This window comes from Lemur catta, chromosome 9, assembly GCF_020740605.2.
Source record: "Lemur catta isolate mLemCat1 chromosome 9, mLemCat1.pri, whole genome shotgun sequence".
Lineage (NCBI taxonomy): Eukaryota > Metazoa > Chordata > Mammalia > Primates > Lemuridae > Lemur > Lemur catta.
In genome coordinates this window covers 50,316,893-50,341,668 of record NC_059136.1, presented here as the reverse complement: position 1 = coordinate 50,341,668, position 24,776 = coordinate 50,316,893, and the positions used below count along the sequence as shown (strand labels likewise).

At 33.9% G+C, this 24,776-nt stretch overlaps 1 protein-coding gene across 3 annotated transcripts; it reads left to right on the top strand.

Annotated features, from left to right (window-relative positions):
* Window positions 1-23,497, top strand: EBAG9 (estrogen receptor binding site associated antigen 9). 3 transcript variants are annotated; one of them, XM_045560835.1, is made up of 7 exons: window positions 1-278; window positions 9,582-9,679; window positions 12,455-12,533; window positions 13,306-13,464; window positions 15,126-15,233; window positions 19,131-19,222; window positions 22,766-23,497. In XM_045560835.1, exons 1-7 carry the CDS (start codon window positions 144-146, stop codon window positions 22,884-22,886), a joined length of 792 nt encoding a protein of 263 aa, XP_045416791.1. In that variant the 5' UTR covers window positions 1-143; the 3' UTR covers window positions 22,887-23,497. The 3 variants fall into 3 exon arrangements, with proteins under 3 accessions (XP_045416791.1, XP_045416793.1, XP_045416792.1); XM_045560837.1 differs by lacking the exon at window positions 1-278 and adding an exon at window positions 921-1,097; XM_045560836.1 differs by lacking the exon at window positions 1-278 and adding an exon at window positions 8,964-8,980.
* Window positions 23,498-24,776: the final 1,279 nt, after the last annotated feature.

Here is a 24,776-nt window from a genome sequence, read left to right as displayed (position 1 = left end):
AGCCCGGAGACAACCGAGCACTGCCTTCAAAGAGGGCGAAGGGGGAGGGGCAGGGGGAGGGTTTCTCGAGTCGGGGGCGGTTATGGCAGCTGCGCGGCGGCGGCGGCAGCCGCGGCTGAGACGGAGCGCGCGCCCGGCTTTGAATGAGCGGGGCTGGGACTGAACGGGCGGAGCGCGAGCTCGAGGAAGCGACTGGCAGCGCGCGCGCGCCTTGCGTGCGCGCGCGGCCCGCGGCAGCTAGGAGCCTCCGCCGGGCGGGCGGGGAGGGGGAGGGGCAGGTGAGTGTGTGCGGTTCGCGCGCGCCCGCGAGGGGCTTTCTTCTCCCTACCCCCACCCCGACCCCAGCCCCAGCCTCAGGGGCATCATCTGCCCTTCCCGGTCAGCCCTCCGCCTAAGCCTGCACTTCCCGCCCTCCCACCTTCCTTTTCGCCCCTCCACGCGGCCTCCCCCGACGCTTGACCGCTACTCTATTGGTACTGTTTCCGGGTCAGGGTGACCTGTGGGGTGTGGAAACTGTGACTGGGAGCCGGACCCCGGCGTGCAGCCTTCGCCATGCCGCGCTCACGCGTGGCGGACCGGCCTGCGGGTCACTGGCCCGGAAAACATCCAGTCTCCAAGTCCCCCTCTCGCAGGGAAATTTGCCCTTCCTTCCTGCCCTCCCTTTACAGGCCTGGGATCTCTCAAGGCAGATTTTAACAAAATCCAAATGCCAGCCCACCTGGCACCCACCTCTGGCAACTTAGAGCATTTCACGTGACGCGGTGCGCAAGGCGTCCGCCTGTGTAACCTGAAAACGCTCGTGTTGTTTTTCTCATCTGTGCAGTGGGTGTGATTTTTTTTTTTACCAACCAGTTTTATGTGGGTAATCTGAAATTAAACCACTTTAGTTATGAAACTCTTTCCTTTTGATTCATGCAGGAGACCTTGCTCCGCCTTTGTGACAGTCCCAGTGGTGTCACATATTGGAGGGCCTGACTTTCATTTGCCAGAGATAGTACAGAATGTTCGATTTTACTACCTGCTCTCACACTCCACTTCTGTTTCCTCTTATCTTACTTGCCACTGCCGAACCTTGTGTTTTTCAAATTTGAGTCCAGGTAAATTTTATTTTTGGACTTTGTGATATTTTTTAACATACTTCAGAGAGTTACAGACTTAATTTGAGGATATTCTGTACTAGATAAAATGGTTTTTCAAATTTTGTTATGAAAAGATTGAGAAATATAGTCTTAAAAATACTTTGAAGCACTTAAGACTTGTTTACTCTAATGTGTACTAACAGACTTTGCCTTGTTTTATGAATTGTGATTAATTGAATCTACTGAAAAGATCTCTAGTAGCTTATCCAGAATTACAATTAGAAAAAATACATTCGATCTATCAGTTTCTAATGCAGCATTTTTTAAATTGTGAGAAAATCTTTTTCAATTGACATAGCAGAGCTCTCATTCCTATTGATTTCCTTTCTTCAGAAGTCCTTGAGTGAGAATAGGTTGCTTCATAATTTTGAATTTTATTCTGCTGCATCTCATTTTTGTATTTTCTTAGTAATTGTTAAGGAAATTTTAATTTTAAAATTGGATATTAATATTTCTCAGTTCTAGAAAGTATTTTAAAGCAACCAAAGTGCAAAGTAGCCTAAGATACATACTTACCAAATTGGTGATGGAGAGGGCATTTCAAAAATCACACTGAAGCAGTGTGCATATAATTAAAAGGTTTCTTAAGTGGGATATGATATGGGGAAAGCCGGGGCTCTGGTTAGGGTCAGTCTCTTTAAATCCTGGGTGAGTGAATCTGAGCCTCACTGTCAACCTCATATGTTGAATGGGAATAGTGAAAACCTACCTCTGTTGGTGTTCCTTAGGATTCCAGCGAGGTGATAAAACATGCATTCTCTGAAACTATGTCTGGAACAAATTAAGTGCTCAAGGAATGCTAATTTTCTTCCATTCAACAAATATTTGAGTACCTACCAGGTACCTAGCATTGGCTAAGACCTAGAAATACCAAACTCTGCAAGACTGATGAGGGTCCTGCTTTCTTAGTCCCTTGCATTCCACAGGAGTAAGTGCATGTTCAAGGTCATGACAATTGAGAATGAGCACTGAGTTTCACTGTACTGGGTTGGTAGTATTTTCCAGCACTAAGGAAGTGACTGTTATGTAGTAGGTGCTAATATATATTAATTTAATTGAATCGAAACGTTAAGTAATACAGGCCCCAAAGGATATTCTTGCTTGTAAATGAGTATAATTGATAAAAATCAAAAGTATTGCTTGGTTGCATATTCTCCATTGCAGTGCAACTGGTTGGAAGATTTATCTTGGAAATTATAATGTCACTGAATTACTAAGTAGGCTCATTGTTAATGAGGTATTCTTGGCTTTTGAATTAAATAGATCTAGGTTTGAATCAAGTCATTGGGTGTAGGAACATGAGAACACCTCTTACTCTGTTTAATTCTATGAAACGAAGACAATATCTATTTCATAAGATGGCTTTGTGGGTTAAGTGAGCTAATATTTAGATAGTGCTTGGTACATATCAGACAGTCAATGAATATTAGTTCTCCTCTTTCATTAATCACAAAAATAAATTTTCCGCAGAATGAGGATATTCTTAATTGCTAGGGAGGGAATTCTATTCCGTAATCTGTAATAGTCTCACTTTCTTTTTTCTATTGGAAAAAACTTTAAATTTTATTTCCTGTTAGTTACCTTTGAAGTCATTCAAGTTGACAAATACTTATTGAACAGCGACACCAACAATATTTGTGGGAAGGTGATGGCTTCCAAGACTCCATAGGAAATTTATTCTGAACTCTTCATTCATGTAGATCCCTGAAACCGAACCTTTTTCCCAATCCTAATAGTAAATGTCATCTTCTTTCTTCAAAACATCCTAGTAAGAGTATCTCCTACTGAGATAATCTTCCCTTTGTCCCCGGGTGCCACATGCTATACAGTCCCTTTTCCAACTTTTTTCTTACAATTTTTCAGAAAATTTTTTGCCAAATTTTCATTTAGGAAAGTTTGCTTTTCTTATGGGGTAGAGAGTTTCATTCTTGACGAATCAGCTTTAAATGAAGCTCTTATTCAACATCTTAATTGTTCAGATCATTCTCATAGTGAAGCAATCAAACCTTTCATGTCTTAACTTTGCAAGTGTAACTGAAGGTACCAGTGAATAAAATCCTCTAGAGAAAGATTATGCAGGGCAGATAAAATATATAGAAATAACTGTATTATAAAACAGAAAGTGTGAATTTCTCAGTAAGAGAAAAATACTAGAATTAATAAGACTTTACAATTATCCAGCAAGAAGGAATAAAGGCTTATGCTAGGGAGATTACAGTAGAAATAGGAAAGAATATGGGCAATATTGGGAAATCAAATAAGGTTTTTTGGCAATTTGTAAGAGGATAAGAGAGAAAGGAGGAGATAACATTATTGCATTTTTGATTGGGAATGTTTTTGACAGAAGTATTTAAGTGACTGGAACAGTGAAATTCTTAATATTCTCCTGGTTCATTTTAGTTAAAAGTCACTGGTCTTTCCATTGTCTCAATTAGTAGGCCACTTCCAGGTGTAGGTATTCAGTATGTTCAGCTCATGTGGAAAGACAACCTCCATATGTACAAAAGTATATGGGCATTACTAAGGGAACCTTTCGGAACTCTGTAATTGTACCTTTAATAGTCTACAAGCCTTTTCTAACTCAAGAAATAGAAAGGACTAGCTGTGTGTTTTGTCTTTAGGAGGAACTGGCAGTTGTGGCTCTACAGAGCAATCAGGATCAGGTACCATGACAGTTAAGTCCATTTTACTTGCCTTCTGGTTTTGTTTTGTTTTGAACTTTTACATTGAGATAGAACATACAGTGTATGCAGTCAAGTATATGGTGCTTGTACCACCCAGATTAAGAGACTAGATCTTAGCTCCCTAATGCTTCCATACCCTGATCAGAGATTACCACTATTTTTTACTATGTAATTTTCAACCCATTCAGTATAATAGTTCATTAGTTGGAAAACTGTATTACATGCTTTTTTCAAGACTTTAGGATGTTATGGCTTATATCTAGTAATTAAAAACAAAACTGAGTGCTCTCTGCTTTAATCACCATGAAATGCATTTTAAAACAGCATGTTATTATAGTAGAGGGATTCTGTATTTATCTAGGATGATTTTGATGCTTATATTTGTAAATGTTATTGCTGATCTTATGCTTTTATAAGGTAATTTAAAAAAAACTAGTTCGAATTTCAATTTTAAGAAGAAGGAATATATAGCTAGCCCTTTAATGTGGTTACATGATAATTATTAAGTTAGGTTTCATTCCCTTTTAAGCGAATATGTATAGAACTGAAGTACAATTATACTGTTTTTTTCTTTATTTTAGAGAAAAGTATCAAGTTATTATATGTTTTCCCTTTTTGTTTTAAGAAGTTGGTATTAACCAACTGTAGTGATTACTTCTAAAGGTGTTACTACTCATGTGCGGAGAGGCCAATGTGTCTTAGTTATGACTTCGTTGTTAGCTGGTTGCTTCACCTTGAGCAGAGCTGTTAACTTCAGTTATCTTAGTTTCCTCATTTAGAAAATTAAGAAGTTGGATGACATATATTACCAAGTTACTCTAACACAGGAGTCATATGATTGTAAATACTTAGTAATTTTCCACCTTTGGCCAAAAAAAGGCAAAGAAAAGCTAAAATACTAAATTCTCTTATCAGAAACATCATTCTTGTGAGCAAGTGTGTGTGCACATGCGCGTATGCCTGTGTATTTCTTGTGGCTTGATTTCACATGTGATCTGTTTTACCTCTCAGCTCAGAAAAATGATCATATCTCATGGATTAACAGATTTTATTTTCCTTTTCCCTCTTTTGTATTTATTTTGAGACTCTTAATGGGGTGGGCACATTTATAGTTACTTAATATATTTAACTTTAACTTCTATAAAAACTCATTTTGGGAGATTTTTAAATAAAATAATAATAGGGTAATACATGCAATACATATATGGTACAGGTGACTAAAATATGTAAAGAAAAATTCAGAAATAATGGCTATGTTTAAAATTCTTGCTAAATAATACCTGTTTTATCATTTTTGAGAATTTTTTATTCCTAACATTAGTTTAATTAGGAATTAGTTTTATTCCTATCATTAGTTTTCAATTCCTGTAGCATTTCTTTTATTAATATATAGAAATATATCTCATTGTTTAATCATAGGGAGGCAATATTTGTGGGATCTTTAAGGACTCGAACACTGGGACCAGACTCCCTGGGTTCAAATCCCACCTCTATAACTTAACAGCTCTGTGAGTTTGGGCAGGCTACTTAACCCCTCTGTGCCTCGGTTTCTCTATCTAAAATAGGGACAAATAGTACTTGCTTCAAGTCCTTCACAGGGTTCTGGTGAGCATTAATGAGTTATTACAGATAAAGCGTTAAGAAGAGTGCTTGTTACGTAGTAAGAGTTAGCTATTAGAGTATATTGAAATGCTGTTGGGTAATCAGAGTTCTCTTCTCGAGAAATTCTGAAATGTATCTTATCACTAATTCCTCTATTTTTCTAATGGAAGTTGGCTCTCCAGAAAGAGTAACAAATAATGAATACAAGATAATAGTGGTCTTAATGACTTCTTTTAATATTCTAACTAGAATCTGAAAAATTTAAAAATTTAAGTGACATTATATTATTCAAAAATGTCTTACTTGTGTAGTTTAATAGCTTTTTGAGCTGTATTTGAGACACATTAAGCACCACATATTTAAAGTGTACCATTTGATTGGTTTTGATGAGATGAATATATATACATACCTATGAAACCATCACCACAATCGAAAGAGTAAGTGTATACATTACCTCCAAAAGTTTCCTAGCGCCCCTTAGTAATCCATCCTTCCCACCCTTTCCTGCCCCATCCCAAGGCACCACTGATCTGCTTTCTGTCACTATATATTTCCTTACATTTTCTAGAATTTTTAAAATACTATATATGGAATCATGCAGCATATACTTTTTTTTGGTCTGGCTTCTTTCATTCAGCATAATTATTTTGATATATATATCCATGTTATTACTTGTATAATAACAACAGTTCATTCCTTTTTATTGCTGAGTAGTAATCTGTTGTATATACTACAATTTGTTTATTCCACTGTTGATGTACATTTGTGTTGTTTCCAGTTTGGAGATATTAAAAATAAAGCAGCTATTCAAGTACAAGTCTTTGTGTGGGTATACACTTTCATTTATTTTGGATAAATTCCTACAAGTAGAATGGCTGGTTCATAAGGTAGATGTTTGTTTAACTTTGTAAGAAACTGCTGTACTGTTTTTCAAAATTTTACCTTCCAACTACTGATAGGAGAGTTCCAGTAGTTGCTCCACATTCTCACTAGTATTTGGTATGGTCATTATTTTCAGTCTGAGTCATTCTAATAGATATGTAATGGTTTTTAACTGTTTTTTTTTTAATTTGCATTTCCCTGATGAGTGATGATGTTGGCCATCATTTTATGTACTTATTTACCATTGTATTTATTCTTTGATGATGTGTCTAGTTAGACCTTTTGTGCTTTTTTAAATTGTGTTGTTTGTAATTGAGTTCTGACAAGTTCTTACATATTCTGGATTCAAGTCCTTTTCCAGACATATGCTTTGTGAAGATTTTTCTCCTAGTCTGTGACTTGTCTTTTCATTCTATTAATAGTGTTTCTGAATTGTATAAGTTTTTAATTTTGATGAAGTCCAATTCATCAATCTTTTATGGATTGTGCTTTTGGTGTACTATCTAAAAAATTTTTGCCTAACCCAGAGTCCTAAAGATTTTTTTCTGTTTTTTCCCTAGAAGGTTTGTAGTTTTAGATTTTACATTTAGGTCTGTGATCCATTTTGAGTTACTTTTTGTAAATGGTGCCAGATATGTATTGAAGGTTTTTTGGGGTTTTGTTTTGAGTTTGCATATGGATATCCAGTTTTTCCAGCACTGATTTTTGAAAAGACTACCATTTTTCCTCTGAACTACTTTGCATCCTTGTCAAATTTTAGTTGTTCATATGTATGAGGGTCTGTTTCTGTACTAGTTCTATTGATCTATTTGTGTATCTTGACTCCAATACTACACAGTTTTGATCACTGTGGCTTTATAACAAGTCTTTAAATCAGGTAGTACTAGCTGTTCTACTTTGTTCTTTTTCAGTGGTGTTTTGGCTATTATAGGCTCTTTGCATGTCCATATGAATTTTAGAGTTAGCTTGTCCAGTTTTGCAGAATAAGCTTCTGAGATTTTGATTAGGATTGCATTGAATCTTTAGCTCAATTTGAGGGGATTTGATATCTTAACAAGAGTCTGCTAGCCCTGAAAATGGCCTTTAAAATTAATACAGGTCTTTTCAATTTCTCTCAGCAATATTTGATAGTTTTCAGTGTACAAGTCTTTTTTTAAGATTTGTCCCTAAGTATCATATTTTTATGCTCATATAAATGTTTTTTTAACTTTCAATTTCTGATTGTTTGTTGTTAATGTATAAAAATAGAATTAATGGTGGAGTCCATTGAATTTTTTTCACAAACACAGTTTTACTTCTTCCTTTCTAATCTAGATGCCTTTTATTTCCTTTATTTTGCTTGATTGCACTGGCTAGAACCTCTACTACAATGTTGAATAGAAATGATAAAAGCAGACATGCTTGTGTTGTTCATGATCTCAGGGACAAAGTACCCAATTTTTTAATCATTAAGTCTCATATTACGTAGGTTTTTTTGTAGATGTCCTTGATCAAGTTGAGAATATTCCCTTCTATACCTAGTTTCCTGCAAATTTTCATCAGGAATATATGTTGATTTATATTGTTCAAGGCTTGTTAAATGCTTTTTCTGTCTCTATTGAGATGATTATATGTTTTTTCTTTTTTAGTCTGTTAATATGGTAAATTACATTTTATTTTCAAGTGTTAAACCGTCCTACATTCCTGGGATAATCCCTACTTAGTCATGATGTTTTATCCATTTATATATTGTTTGTTTCCCTTTACTGATATTTTGCTAAGGAGTTTTGTGTCTATATTCCTAAGATATTATAGCCTGTAGTTTTCTTTTCTAGAATTGTCTTTGGATTAGGGTCAGTATAATGCTGACTTCAAATAATGAGTTGGGAAATATTCCTCCTTCTCCAGTTTTTTGGCAGTTCGTGTAGAATTGGTATCACTCCTTTCTCTGTGTTTGGGAGAATTTACAGTGAGGCTATCTGTGCCTGGAAGATTTTTAACTAAAATTTAATTTCTTTAATAGATAACAGATTTTCAGGTTAGCTGTTTCTTTTTGTTGTGCTTTGGTAGTTTGTGTCTTTTAGGGAATTTGTCCATTGCATTTCACTTGTCAAATATACGCATAAAGTTGTTTGTAATATTTCTTCAATAACTTTTTAATATCTGCAGACTCTAATATTACCTCTCTCATTTATGATATTGGCAAAATTGTTATAAAGGACATATATTGGATTATTATGTACTTTTGACCCCTTTACCATTGTGAAGTCACCACTTTTATACCTGGTCATATTATTTTATCTAAAATCTGTCAGACATTGAAATAGTTAATTCAGCTTTCTTTTGATTAGTGTTAGTATAGTATGGTATATTTTTTTCCCATCTTTTTACTTTTAACTTATTTGTATCTTTATATTTAAAATGCATTTCTTTTAGGCAGCATATAGTAGGCTCTTCCGTTTTTCTCCAATCTAACAATCTCTGCCTTTGAATTGAGATTTTAGACAATTTGCATTTAATGTATTATTGATATGATTAGGCTTAAGTCTGTCACCTTGCAGTTTGTTTTTGGCTTGTTTCATCTTTTATTTGTCCTCTTTTGTTTTCTGCTGTCTTTTTAACAGTTTTTAATCTCCCTTGTTGGCTTATTGCAATGTTATGACCAGACCTTACCCCTCAAAGAATGTGATTTTGGTGAGTTACTAAGGGTAGGCCCAAGTATCCTTATTTAACAGACCCCCACATTTGTGAACCACCGGACTAGATGAGCTCTATGGTTACTTCCAACTTATTAGTTATATGCCTTTGGGCAAGTTATTTGACCTCTCTCAATTCAATTTCCTCACCTATAAAATGGACATAAGAACATGTATCTATCTAAAAGTTAAAAATATTTAAAATATTTTGAGTAGTACTGTGTTTATATGGTTCAAACTTCAAAAGTTAAAAAAGATTCAGTGTATACTATTTTATACTTTTTGATTTTTAATTGTAAATAAATTTTCTATTCAATAGATAATTTGTTAATAAGTAAAATTATTTTCAAAAAGCACTCAGAATGAAAAGGTTTATTTTCCCTGCAACTATTGAAAATTTTTAAAAACCTAGTTTCTTGAATTGTTAATCTGATTTACATTACTATTTTAAAATTTACTATATTTGTAGGTTCTAGAGAAAAGTAAAAATATGTCAGATTTTTCTCAGTGCATAATAGGACTTTTCACCTTGACTTTAGGAGTATGGCTTGTGAAGTCAATTTAATGCATTTACTTTTGTGTGTGTGCCTTTTCCACAGGTTTTGATTCCCACCATGGCCATCACACAGTTTCGGTTATTTAAAGTTTGTACGTGCCTAGCAACAGTATTCTCGTTCCTAAAGAGATTAATATGCAGGTAAATAAGTTTTATGTTTAGACTTACCCGTTTATCTCCTCGCTGGTTTTGGATATCTTCATAACTTCAAATGGGTAGGATAGAGTATGTTTAAGTTAAATATCTTGATTTATTTATTAATCCCTAGTAGTTTTTAAATATTTTTTTCTCTACTTCAGATCTAGAAAGTAGAGGTTCAGTTGTTTTTCTCTCAAATTCTTACATCTTCCATTAAAATAACATGCATAATACTATAAAATTTAAAAAATAAGCAAACCAACTTTATTATATCATCACAGAGCTTTCATGTACATAATTGTTTCATTATTGGAATGTTTTAAAATGGTAGGTGAAATTAGGCATAGGTATTTCTGTTTATACAACAATATGAACATTATTTTTATATTAAAAATAACTTTAATAGAAATTCTAAACAAAATAGATTTGTCTCTTAAATGACACTCTAGAATATGCAGGTAGTCCAGGGCAGAAAAATCATTTTGCTTTAGTAGCTCTTCTGTAGACTCCAGTTCCTGCTATTTCATCACAGGACCACACCCTAAACTATGTGCTGAGGCACCTCAGGGCTTCACATGAAGTACATGGGTCTACCATACGGTATTTTAGATTTTCATTGAAACATAGCGATATTGATAGTCAACATCTGTTGAACACTGCATAGACTCCTAACTCAAGGTAGTTCATATTTGCAACATTAAATCCTGCAGCATTTTTTATGATGATGTTCTTGAATATTTGAGATAAGTTTTTATTTACTTGCATTTTTGGTGACATCTGCAAAGCTGGGATTTTAGGTTGTAATTAAAAGCAAGTACTGCACCAAAATTAATGTAGAACAGAAAACGGGAGTGACGGTCTCCAATCTGATTCCAAGGCTTGAGAAGCTGTGCAGTGTCCAACAGGCTATACGTTTCATTAGTAAGTATAATCATTGTGGTTAGTTAAGAATGAAATACAAATACTATTTTTTCTTTAAATTTGTGTGTATTTTTTAAATAGCTACTAAGCAGTTAGGATATACCTAAGTATTAAGTTGTTTGGTCTTTAACTGTTCAGTGGAACTGTTAGGTATTCGTTTTGGCCTAAGGGTACTGTGATAAAATTACTGACGCACCAAGAGTAGAGTATAGCGAAAGAGGACGTGGACAGCAATCAGCTCTCTTTTTAATAGACATGATTTAAAAGTTGTACACAAGAATTCTGTTCACAGCCTGTTGTCCAGAGCTTAGTCATGCCCCCCGCCCCACCTCAAGGAAGGCTAGGAAATGGCCTTTTGATGGCTGCTAAAACTCTGAGGATTAAGTGCCATTGAATTTATTGCTAGAAGTAGGGTGGTCTGGGATTTAAAAAAATTAAAAAGTCCAGGGTATTGCAGTGGAAACAAGTGGATAAAATAGAGTAGAGATGATCACTGGAGAAGGAGAAATCAAGAAAAATGGAAAATTTAGGTGGTTGACTGTTGAAATCACCCAAGAGGGCAGGATTTGGGATGTAGAAAAAATAGTGAAGTAAGTGTTTAAATCATCAGGGAATGATGAGGAATTGCCAGAAATTCACTAGGTAAAGCAGGATAAAAATGGGTATTAATTACCAGAAGGCATAAAGTTAAAAGAAGCATTGTGTTAACAACAGTGGTGATAAATTATAAGTGTTTTCTTTTTGCACCTGTATTTTCTACAATTATTATTGAGTATACATTGCTTTTAGAATAAGAAGTTACACATTGATTTTAAAAATATTAATGATATTTCTGTTGTCACTATAAATTTCTGTTGTCAATGCAAATTATTTAGGATTGATTATAAGTTCAGTTTTAAAGAAAACAGACCATATGTTGGGTAAGTTTCTCTTAGGTGTCAGAAGGAACCTAGATCATATGTTCAAAAATGCCAGGCTTATGTCATAAATTTCATTAAGAGACTATATTACTTTTATGTTCATCCTTTAAACAAAGTATAACTTCCAATCTTGTAATAAAAATAGCTGACTTTATCAATTAGCTCTTGGTAGATGCTTTATAGATTATTTGACATGAAGCAAATGGCTGTCTTTTTTAATGTTTTGCTATGTAGCAGGGACTGTCTAGGTGCTTTAAATATGCCACTTAATTAAATCCTCACAACAACCTTGCAGAAGTGGATTTGAATACCTGCATTTTACAGATCATACTACTGAGTCTGAGAGGTTAGGTAATTCTAACTAGACATCATAGAAGTAGTATTGAAAACTATGGTTTATACAGATTCCGCAGCCCACGTTCTTAACAACTCAGTCACAGTATGTCCTGTTTAATGTAGTACTCTTCCTACTAATCCTCAAAACTCAGTTACAGTTTGGTTCAAACCAGTGATTTTCAAATTTTTTAATAGTTTAATAGTTAATCTTACCAAGAAACACAATATGTAAAACATAAAAGTCAAGCCACTGTTAAAACAGTGTAGGTGGCCCAGAACTTCACCTAAGAACCCACAGCACTCTGAGGAGCTTGCATTTTTGTTTTTGGGTTTACATTCCTCCTAAGTTTGTCTATAATTGAGTCCTAAGCCAGAAAGCAGTTATGTCGTCCTGGCCAAGATTTTAAAAGCATTCACAGTGTATCTGATCCATGATTTTTCTTTTTACTGTATCTTAATGAGCAACTGTTAATTATTAAAAATCAATAATTATAAAATTGAGAAAGATCTTGTTTTATAAGCCTAAAATTACTGTCTATAGTACTTTTTCCCATATTTATTTTGATAGTTCTTCAAATAAATTACTTCATTTTTGTTTCAGATCTGGCAGAGGACGGAAATTAAGTGGAGACCAAATAACTTTGCCAACTACAGTTGATTATTCATCAGTTCCTAAGCAGGTAATTTTTTTCTTTTGAGGGATTGAATAAATATTTCAGAATAGTATTTTCAGGCTAGATTGCAGATCATTAGTAGATCATAAAATCATTTGATAGGAGTTTTGTTGCTGTTATATTTTTCAATTCTAAAATTTCTATTTGGTTCTTCATTTTATCTTCTATTTCTTTACTAATATTTTCTATTTTATGTTCATTGGTGTCAAGTGTTTGCCATTGCTTGTTGGAGCATTTTTATAATAGCTATTTTAAAGTCTTAAATAATTCCAACATTTGTATCATTTGGGGTTGACATCTATCTGTTGATTAACTTTCCATGTGAATTGAGATTTGTTGATTCTTTGCTGAATAATTCTGGATTATTTCATGAGTGTTTTGAGATTTTGTCTTACTTAAATCCTGTGGAGAATGTTGATATTTCTTGTTTTAGCAGGTAATCAATATGAAGAGGCTTAGATGCAAAGTTTTGGTCCTCCTTCTGTGGGCTGTAGTTCTAGTATTAGTTCAGTGTTCAAAGCATTTGCTTTTGTTTTACTTTTTTTTTTTAATGGACAGAATAGAATACAACAGAGGATATCAGAATGTCTAGCTCACAATTAAAAGTATTTTTAAACTTTTGATCTAGTTTTGGTATGTGATATAAAATGTATATTTTCTTGTGAGTAAAAAAAGCTTGAAAGCCAGTATTTAGAAAGCCCAGTTTTCTAATAAATGATTAATGAGATGTTCATTAGGTTTCTCCTTTGTGGCTGACAATGGCAATAATTTAATTTAGACAGATGTCGAAGAGTGGACTTCCTGGGATGAAGATGCACCTACAAGTGTAAAGATTGAAGGAGGGAATGGGAATGTGGCAACACAACAAAATGCTTTGGAACAACTGGAACCTGACTATTTTAAGGACATGACACCAACTATTAGGAAAACTCAGAAGGTATGTTAAAGATTTGTGCTTTTGAAGATTAAACTACTTTTCAGATTCCTGTAGTTAAAATTAGACAATATAATTAGTATTTATTAGAAAGCCTATTTCTGATTATCAATATTTTGTGTTTTCTGTCATATTAAATAAGAGTTTTATGTATTTACGTGACCTCGATATAGATCTATTAAGTTGTACCTGAGGTATCTTAAAATTATGTCTATGTATTTATTGAAATCCTACTATATGTCACTTCAGTCTATGCTATGAAGACTAAGCTTGAATAAGGTAACAGTTCTAACAAGTTTACAGTTCAGTAATATTTGCAAACTGATAAGTGGTTTCCATGGTTTGTAACCATTATAAAACTGATACCCTAAGAATTTAGGAATAATTGTTGTGAGTTTGTGTTAGTCATCCACACGTTATTTAAATCCCTTTTGAGTTGCATATGGAAGATCACTTAGAGATTTAGGGAATTATTGGAAAAAGAACAATGGCTGAGCATTTTCTTTCTTTTTATCAAAGTAGTACATGTACTTCTTTTTTAAATCAAAAAATGTAGAAGGGTCTGTAATGTAAAGTGACAGACTTTTATCCCATCATTCTTCTTGGCCAGTTCTACTGCCCAGAAGCAGCCACTCAATAACCTTTGCTGTTTGGGCTTCTTCTAGTGTTTGTCATCATTATCTATCAATAATATGCTTATATTGTTATTTCTTAATTTAGCAATCACTGACATTGTCCATTGACGTCATACTATGGTAAATGAAGATTTATGTCATACTGCCCTTCCCTCTCTTCCCACTCCTTCAAATATTGTAATGTTGTTATTCCAGTTTACCTCACCAGTCACTCTCTTATTTCAGAAAAACACACAGCTCCATTTCCTGTTGAAACATAGAAAATATTTCTTATGTATATACTTTATAAAATAAGGAAATTATTTATTCCATACTTCCTAATACAGTTCCTCACCCTCTTCTACCTCCCAGCTGGTTTCAGCTGTACATTTATTTTTATATTGTTTAGGTTGATAACATTTACATTCTTTTTTTCTTGAGATGTTCAGATATCTCAGTGATGAAAAAAGCATTAAATTATGTATTTTTCAAGAATCCAAATTTCTTAGTAGATGAATACCTATCGTGGAAGTATATTGCTACTCTCAGTAGGAACATAGTGTATTACAATAATGCCTTATTAATTAGAATGGAAATACTTTTAATAAAAGTTACAAATTATCAAATAAATGTATTCTAATACTACTGGCCAGAAAGAGTTAACATATTCATAGATATCCCACATGCTGAGAGAGCTGGTTATACTTTTGGCAGGATATGATACATGTTCTTATTTAATACAGTAACAAAAACTGACTATATTTTGGGCATCTGGGGAAAGTGGAGAAGTAAAGAAGATGGGAATTTATTTTTTTAAAAAAGTAAAAAACAGCTTTTTTTAGTATATAACTGATTTGTGTGACAATTGCCTGGGAATTTTGATACTCTTTACAGACTCTTTTTATTTTAGTGTTTACATTGTAAATTTAAAAAAAAAAGAAAGATACAGCATGTTTTAAGTAATTATAAATACTTTGGTTGATAATTTGTCTACTTTTATATAGTGATATGTAAAATATACCCTTAATAACATTTCAATTAATCTTTCAGATCATTATTAAGAAGAGAGAACCATTAAATTTTGGCATCCCAGATGGTAGCACAGGTTTCTCTAGTAGATTAGCAGCTACACAAGATATGCCTTTCATTCATCAATCTGTAAGTATGTTAATGGATCTAGGGAAAGACTTAGCTTTGTTTCTGTTTTCTTTAAAGAAGAGGAAAAAAACTCTAAGTTAATTGAACATAGTATTTATATTTCTGTGACTTTGAAACAGGCTTAGCATTTTGAGAGAAGTTAATCTGGAGTTTTACCAATCCTAACCTTTTATGAGATTGTAAATTACATCAGATATTAAGATCAGGGTCCCATTGTACACATGAAAGGTAGAGAAAAGATGTTATTTAAGAACTTCAAAGAGATTACCACTAAAATTGGAGATTAATCTTAATAGTAGCTTATTTTTAAGTGAGTTATGGATTGTTTTCCTCATAGAGTTTATTTATATTTAAAGTGTGATTTGATTTAAAATGGATTTGACTTAAAGGAAACTTTTTTTTTTTTTTTTTTGAGACAGAGTCTCACTTTGTTGCCTGGGCTAGAGTGAGTGCCCTGGTGTCAGCCTAGCTCACAGCAACCTCAAACTCCTGGGCTTAAGCGATCCTACTGCCTTAGCCTCCCGAGTAGCTGGAACTACAGGCATGCGCCACCATGCCCGGCTAATTTTTTCTATATAAATTTTTAGTTTGCCAGATAATTTTTATTTCTATTTTTAGTAGAGATGGGGTCTCATTCAGGCTGGTCTTGAACGCCTGACCTCGAGCGATCCACCCGCCTCGGCCTCCCAGAGTGCTAGGATTACAGGCATGAGCCACCACGCCCGGCCTAAAGGAAACTTTTTAAAGGGAAAAAGTAGTGAAGAAAGTAGACAACTGAGCTTCTTAACCTTGGGAGCAAATCAGAATCAGCTTTGGAGTTTTTTAAAAACACAAATGTCCAGACCCCTCCCCACCTAAGCTTAAGTAAGCTTTGATTGATTGACTATATTAGTTATCTATTGCTGTGTAACAACCCCAAATTTAGTGACTTGAAACAATCATAAACATTTATTATCTTATACAGTTTCTGTGGATCAGGAATCCAGGTGACTAAAATAGGTGATTCTGACTCAGGGTTTCTAATGAGCTTGCAGACTGGTCGCTGGGCTGGGGCTGCAGTTATCTGAAGGCTTGACTGAGGTTGAAGGATTCATTTTGAAAGTGGCTCACTTACATGCCTGGCAAATTAATGCTGGTCATTTACATAAAGCCTCAGTACCTTGCCATGGACTTCTCCCTGGGGCTGCTTGAATTTCCTCAAACTGCTGACTTTCCCCAAATCAGTGATGAGAGAGAGAGAGCACATGCTCATGGGTAAGGGTGACGTTACAGTGCCTTTTTATGACATGGTTTTATAAGTGATACCCTGTCACCTCCACGTTATTTTATTCATGAGAAACCAGTTACTAAATCCAGCCCACATGCAAGCCTCCACCTCTTGAAGAAAGGAGTGTCAAAGATTTTGTGGACATCTTTTTAACCTACCACGTCTGTCTGTCAATCTACATATTTTATTTATTTGTTTAAACTGCACGGGTGCTTCTGAGGCCCCTCTCCCCAGGGGACCCCATGTTTATTTATGTTTTTAATTCATTATCAACAACTGTTTTTACTAATGCCAGATCCTGTGCTAGGTGCTGGTAATAACAGTGGTAAGTAAGCAGAACAGACAAAGTCTTTTCCTCAGAAGAATGCAGTCTAGTGGGGGAGGCATAATATTAAATAAATGATCACATTCATAAATATAATTATAAACTTTGATAACTCCTATGCAGTTACATGATATTCTGAGAGCATAACACCATAGATTTTTTTTTGAATAACATAGCATCACAATGTTTAATTTTTTATATTTCTCAGTTTTAACCTTTATCTCATATATGTTTGATCCATAATGGTAAGGTAGTTCAGCCTACCCATGGAATTAGCAACATTTGCCACCTAAGTGTAATTATGTTATTCTAATAGTAATATAGCTCATTGTAAAGTTGTAAATGTATAGTCACTTACAGAGATGGAAAGGGGTAAATAGGGTAGATGGAGAATATCTCCAGTGCTATTTCACATATTTTCCTCCCAAGCAGACAAAATAAAGGGTTATTATATAGGAGAAAATGGTAACCTATTGTTATTATTATTTTTTTTTAAGAGATGATATCTCGTTCTATTACCCAGGCTGGAGTGAAATGGCAAAATCATAGCTCACTGCAGCCTCAAACTCCTGGGCTCAAGTGATCCTCCCACCTCAGCCTTCAGGGTAGCTGGGACTACAGGCACACACCACCACACCCAGCTAATTTTTTTAAAAATGTCTTTAATGATGGGGTCTCTTTATGTTGCCCAAGCTCATCTCAAGCTCCTGGCCTTAAGTAATCCTCCTGCCTCAGCCTCCCCTGCACATTCTGTTTTTCCTTCTAGAATTCATTGTTGTTACAAGAGCTCTTTTTATACTAAAGATAATTAACTTTTTACTGTCATCTTTTTCACTTTTTCAGTTTGTTGTAGGCTTTATAATTTGGTTTTGATGTTTTCGATGAGCAGATGTATTTAGTTTTTATGTAGGCCAGTCTATCAGTCTTATCCTTTACAACTTTTTCATCTTTTACTTAGAAGGCCATCTCTACTAAAGGATCAGATATCACCCTTTTTAATGATCTTAATAGTTTCACTTTTTTATATCTAAATGTTTTATGTACACTAACAACAGTCAAATACCTCAGTGGAAAATGGATAAATATTATGAGTGGAAAATTTACAAACAAGAAATAGACATAACCTAATATCATGAAGAAAAATTTGATCTTACTAGTTCTTGAGGAGATTCAAAGTAAAATAACAAGATACCATTTTTAAATCTTATCAAATTAGCAAAGATAGAAAAGAAGGCCGTTATCAGTATTGACAAAGGTACAAGGAAACAAGTCTACCTACCGCAGTCAAGAGGATAAGCTGGCACAATATTTCAAGACTCATTTATTTGCCCTTTATTTCAGTAGCTTTAAAATGCTCCTTTTCACTGATTTAGCTATTTTACTTTGAGAAACTTAAACAGATAATCAGAAATATTTTAAGAATTTTAACAGAGGATGGTATTAAATTTATGCTCAGGGGAAGAAAACTCAAAACATTTTATTTCATTTCTAGGGGTAAGTACTCAGAACAGAATATGATAAATCTGTTCACAGATTGGTACCAGTTATTTTACATACATAATCACATCCACACCTAACTAAATGTCCTGAAATGACAATTTGCATTGGTTCTTGGAAGAAAAAAATGAACTTTTAGAGATCTTACCTGGGTTATAGTGGAAGGTAGTGAGAAGCCTGATGATACCAAGTGAGTAGGACAGGGAAAAGGAAGCATGATGCAGAAGAAATATTCCAATAAAGATAAAATTTTCCTGATTTGTTATTTCTGCCAAGGATTGAGACAGTGAGTGCCATTGACAAATCTTGTATAAATTACATATGCTTAAATGAAGATGATTGTGCTAGTTTCTAAACTTCAGCTTCTTGCAGTTCTACTCAGCATAGATTAGTCCAGTCAAGCATTTCTGATTCAGTCTGGGATCAATCTCCTCTCTCTATCCCTAACCCCTTCATCTTACTAAAGAGAGAGAAAAAAAACAGAAAGAAGAAATATTCTATTCTTGTCCATTCCAAACTAAAGTCAGCAAAAGAAGAAAATTTAACATAAAAGAGTATCCCATAAAACCTAAAATATTGGAAGAAAGCTAGACTTGCCTAGAACTGTTTAGCACTGAATGTCATGCATTATAGGAAACCCCTCAGTTATAGCCAAACCAGGGGCCATATCATTTGTGTCTTTTTATAGGAATTTGAGAAGCCACTGGAGAGTGACAAGTTCTGAGTAATATTTTAAAAGATACTCTTATTGACTGCTGTGAGGAGAAAGGATGGCTCTTTAATATTTTAGTTTTGTTTTTCATTGTAGTCTGAATTGGGTGACTTAGATACCTGGCAGGAAAACACCAATGCATGGGAAGAAGAAGAAGATGCAGCCTGGCAAGCAGAAGAAGTTCTGAGGTACTTGAGTGATATTTACATTGCAACCTGAGTAGAAGAACTAGATTTGTTCCCTGTTGTGTTTAAAGTCAAGGAAGCCTATGCTGCCAGATAATTATATTTTTCTTCATTCTTCCTCAGTTGGTCCTTAGATAATAAGGACTTTTTTTGTATTTCAGACTGCATATGCTGTTTTATATGATAAATACCTCACAGAAACCAAGACTTTTAAGCACTATAGGAACATAAGAATAATAATTTTATTAATGACAAGTGAAATCTTTTACATATATATACCATATTGCAATCTTAATACAGCCTACTATGAAAGGTGAGCCACCACTGTATATTCTTCTAGGTCAGAAGATAATTATTTTTATTTCCTCATGGTCTAGCATAGTGCACAGCACTGTACATCTGAATACAAATAACTTATGTAGCACTCCACCTTTGCACATATATCTTAAATGATGTCTGTAAAAGCCCTGTGAGGTAGATAATATAAGTCATGAACTGCCCATTCTACAGAAAATACTGTTCTGGAGATTTTAAAGTTCATTTTTATTGGTTGTTACATTCTTCTTTCTTTGTTTTTGTGAGCCATAAACTTAGTTCTTTCTACTGCTACATTAGGCCAGAGAGTAAAGAGAAAATTTATCTTAAAGGAGAGCTTGTGAATTTGATCACTGATGAAAACTCAGATATTTAAATGTATCTAAATTACTTATGCATTTTAAAAAATAATATAGTATAATATAGCTTTTTTTTTAATTTTAAAATTAAGATCATTTTTACCACAGGGATAGAAAATGAATTAATTACCCTTTATCATAACAAAACAACTTTTTGTATTTTCCTTTCTTGTCTGTGTCAGTGAATTACAATCACCTGAACAACCAGCAGAGGGTGCAGTTAAATAACTGGAAGTTATGGCTAATTTTTTTTTTTTTTTTTTTTTTTTTTTTTTAAATCTTGTCTTTTCTGTTTTCAGCAAGTCTTTTTTTGACACGGGAGTAGGGATGTCACATTTTATAATTCAGTCAGTAAAGTTGACTTTACTGACAGAGGTTTTTTTTGTTTTTTTTTTTCTTTTTGAGACAGAGTCCTGCTCTGTTGTCCAGGCTAGAGTGAGTGCCGTGGCGTCAGCCTAGCTCACAGCAACCTTAAACTCCTGGGTTTAAGCGATCCTACTGCCTCAGCCTCCCAAGTAGCTGGGACTACAGGCATGCACCACCATGCCCGGCTAATTTTTTTTTGTCTATGTATTTTTAGTTGTCCAGATAATTTATTTCTATTTTTAGTAGAGACGGGGTCTCGCTCAGGCTGGTCTTGAACTCCTGACCTCGAGCGATCCACCTGTCTTGGCTTCCCAGAGTGTTAGGATTACAGGCGTGAGTCACCGCGCCTGGCCAACTGACAGACTTTTTAACATTTGGTTCCTATTTTGCCAGTATAACTCATCTTTTATAAAGGAAATATTTTTAAGATTTGGATCATCAAAAAAGATGTCTTTTTTTATTCTGTTCATTTCTTAAAACAAATCATAGATACAGAAGTATGAATATTTCAAAACACTTTGGGGATTCTAGTGATTATTAGTGTCATTAACCACAGTGATAAAGGAAGGGTCTGTTTATTTTGAATCCAGTAATTTTAATGACAGCCCTGTAGAGTTTATGCCATGAGTTTACAAGTATCTTAACATTGACTACACAAAAACCTCTGTTACATCCTATCTTCTTCCTCCCTAAAGAAAACAAAGCAAATAAAAAAAAAAAACCTAATGTTTTACATTATAATGATAGATTGGGAAAGTTAGCGTATTAGTAATAGGCATGCTTTATGCTACAAGTTGCATAAGAAGAGCTAAAGGGTAATGGAGGCTTCCATACATCATTACTGCCCCCAAAGAACACTGAGCATTTTAGAAGTGTACCCACATTCCATATCTTCTAACTTTGAGCCTTTTTCCTATTGCCACCTTAAAATACTCCCAATACTATGATTAATATTGTTAAGGAGGAAAATTCTAGTACTTTAATAATTCTGGACATGAATCTAAACAGGTAAAATATATTTTTGTCTGCAGTGATCTCTAAATTGTCTCTTGTGCCAGGAACATTAGTTTTTGATACAGGTTGAGTATACTTTTCTGAAATACTTGGGAGGACCAGAAGTGTTGCAGATTTTGGATTTTTTTAAACTACAGTGTTTGCATTATACTTAGTGGTTGAACATCCAAATCTGAAAATCCAAAATGCTTACTGGAGCATCATATAGATGCTCAAAAAGTGTTAGATTTTGGAGTACTTTGGATTTCAGATTTTTAGATTTGGGATGCTCAATCTGTATTTTTACGTTACAGCTAATAACCAGATTAAAGCTTGATTATCATATTTGTTTATAATCTATCCAGCCCTTTATAGTTCTTGTCCTTTCTCCCTTTCTGCTTCTGGTATTGTTACTTTTTAGTGCATACTGTCAGTTTTTCTTGAAAGTAAACAGAGTAGTAAAAAATAGATTTTCTTTAACTATTCTTTAGAAACTTAATGGATGGTGAAAGTCAAAATGTTGCCAAAAATAAGTTTCTCTACTTTCTTGAATCTTGGTCATTCATAACTCTGCCTACTCCCATTTATAATTGTGATTGAAAATTGTCTACACATTTCACTCATTATGGTCAACTTTGAACAGTCCTATATATAGTTAATCCACTCTGGATTTTTCTGCATATAACTTAGTGTTGCCCGTCCCATGCCCAGTTGTAACCTATAGCTTCCCTCCTCAACCTTGCATACTTCTTGAATTATTTTCTCACATCCTAACCCTTCAGATCCAGGATCAACATATGTTCCGTCTTCTCTCCTGTTTAATCACCCATTCCTACCTCCACTTCCCCACACAAATCAATCAATAAAGACAGAGGTTTAGTGGAGTTATAGAGGGGATAGGAGAAAGTATGTATTTCATAATGTGTAATTGAGAAATACTCACCACTCTGCCCCTTAGCAGAGCTGGTCAAATGTTAATCCTGAAATCAAGTTTCTAGCTTCTAGGTGGAAGATGTGTCTTAAGTTTCCATTTTCTTTTTGGAGTGTGTTCTGCACAACCATGTTCATCCTGTTTTTAACTATTATAATAACAGAAGAGTTAATCCTCACTATCAAGCTTTTCTGAATGGTATCCCCCCAAAAAGGTGTGGCTCAATGGAAGTAGTGCTTTAGTAGAAATAATCCGAAGAAGAGGCATCAAAAGATTATGGGTTCTTTATCCCTGCACTTAATCCTATGACTTTGGGCAAGTCACTTAGCCTTTGTGCCTCATTTTAACTATTTGTAAAATAGAAAATAATACCTATTCTATTTTGCAAGGCATATTCTAAGGATTAAAAGAAATACTATTTTTGAAAATATTTGAAATTTTCAAAACAACGAGAAGATTCAAGACTTGAAATCTTTATTTGATGAGAGTAAAAAGGCACTGTTATTTCTTTCTGGAATTTATTTGCCATTTTACCTATGTGATACTCTGTAAATGTAACAATTTGATTATGTGTCTTTTCAGGCAGCAGAAAATAGCAGACAGAGAAAAGAGAGCTGCAGAACAACAAAGGAAGAAAATGGAAAAGGAAGCACAGCGGTTAATGAAGAAGGAACAAAACAAAATTGGTGTGAAACTTTCATAACAAATGTTCTACAGATATTATAGTGCCAGTGGGAGAAATCTGAGCTCCACAACCCAAAAAACATTTGTATGGATTTAAGAGTATTTTCAGAATGCAAACACACTGCTTGATTTTAATGCATTCATCAGGCCATCCGGGACACCAGGATTCTCCCAAAATACCTTGAATTCTTAGGGATTGAGACTCAAAAAAAACAAAAAGACTTATGAGACAATATTTTCTTCAACATGCTCCAAATATAAGACAATTGTTTGCTGTACAGAAATTATCACAAATGGAATATAACAGTACCTCTGAAGCTGATGTTTCTAGCTACATAAATGGGTAAAAATAATTTTATGGTAGAAAAGAATTCTGCTCTCTGTTATGATTTCCTTCAATGTGTGTAATAATAAAATAAATAATTTTAATATTCTTTTGTTTCCATGGTTATCTGACTTAAATTAGACAAATCGTAGGGCTTTAACTTGCTTATTTTTGTTGTCAGAAGCTGGTGTTGGCATACATTTCCTCTAATTTGAATTGGTATTATTTATGTTTGATACAACATTAAGGAATTTGATGATTTTGGTTTTCATGAAAATGACATTAAATGCAATAATTTTATTTATAAAGATTTTGTAAATCATTGTTTTCTTTTGGATACTGTTGTAATGTTATACATATTTGTAATTTATATTGCATGTATAAACATTGAAAATCAAAATGAAAAATTTGCTTTATATTATTATGACTTGTGAGTTTTAAGAACTAGTATTAGTAGTTTTTCCCTTTCATTATAGATTTTAAGATGTTATGGTATCTTTAAGTACCTTAGTTCTTACCTCCAAAGCCATTAATTTACAAATGCAGAAAGACTTCATTTTTAATATTTTAAAATTTTTAAATGATATCTGTATCAGTTTTATATATCTGACATTATGCAGGTTACCTGTGTTGTTGGCTAAGATAATGTTGATTCATTAAATTATAAACCAGGATAGGACCAATAATCTCTTATTTATGGTGTTGATTGGCTCCAAAATAGTCTTAAAGAAATAGTTACATACTATATTCAAAGGGTAAAAAAAAAATCACAGATTTGATAGTTTAAAATCCTGTTAACTTTTTCTCCACAATTAAAATACATCTGGCCTGATTTTCTATGGTTTTAGAATTTTTAAAGACTAAGTTATTGCCCAAAATTAACATTTTGTGGGGTTTTAAAATGTCATAGACAATATACAGGCCAAATGTTGCTAATATATTTTAATTAAAGTAATATTTCATAGAAAAATCTTAAAACTCTACAATGAGAGCTCACTAGGTCCTTAGCTTAAGCTTCTAGACTAAATGTGATTATAGAGTAAGCTGAAATTTAATTTTGATAGAGAGCTTGTTAGAGCCCCAAACCGCATTTTCAGTTATCATGTTTATTAGAGTTTCTGCCAATAAACTCCCAATTAAATAGGATTGGACTCAAATTTTTAACAATGTATTCTCTTCCACTTTTGTATTTATTTTTGGTTCTATTATGGGAATACGACATGATTTCTCTAAATTTGTGGTTCACAAAGGATAATTTTGTTGAGTAAATTATTTATACTGCTTTTCCCCAATAGCTAAAAATATTTAAGTCTGCTTGGTCATGATTTTCATGTGTATAAGGTTTTGTTTTTTTGTTTGGCTCTTTGGTTTTATTTGGAAATAAAAACTGGTTAGAAATTGTAGTTTGTATGACAAATTAGGAAGAAACAGATTTTTCTCATAGGAAGAATAGACAACAATTCTGGAATTTTTTTGCCGCTGTTGTGTAAACTAAATTTCTGTATTAAATTGGGTATATTGTTGTCCCATAAGTAGTCACTAAGTTAAATAGATATGATAAATACTTCATCTTAGCAAATAGTC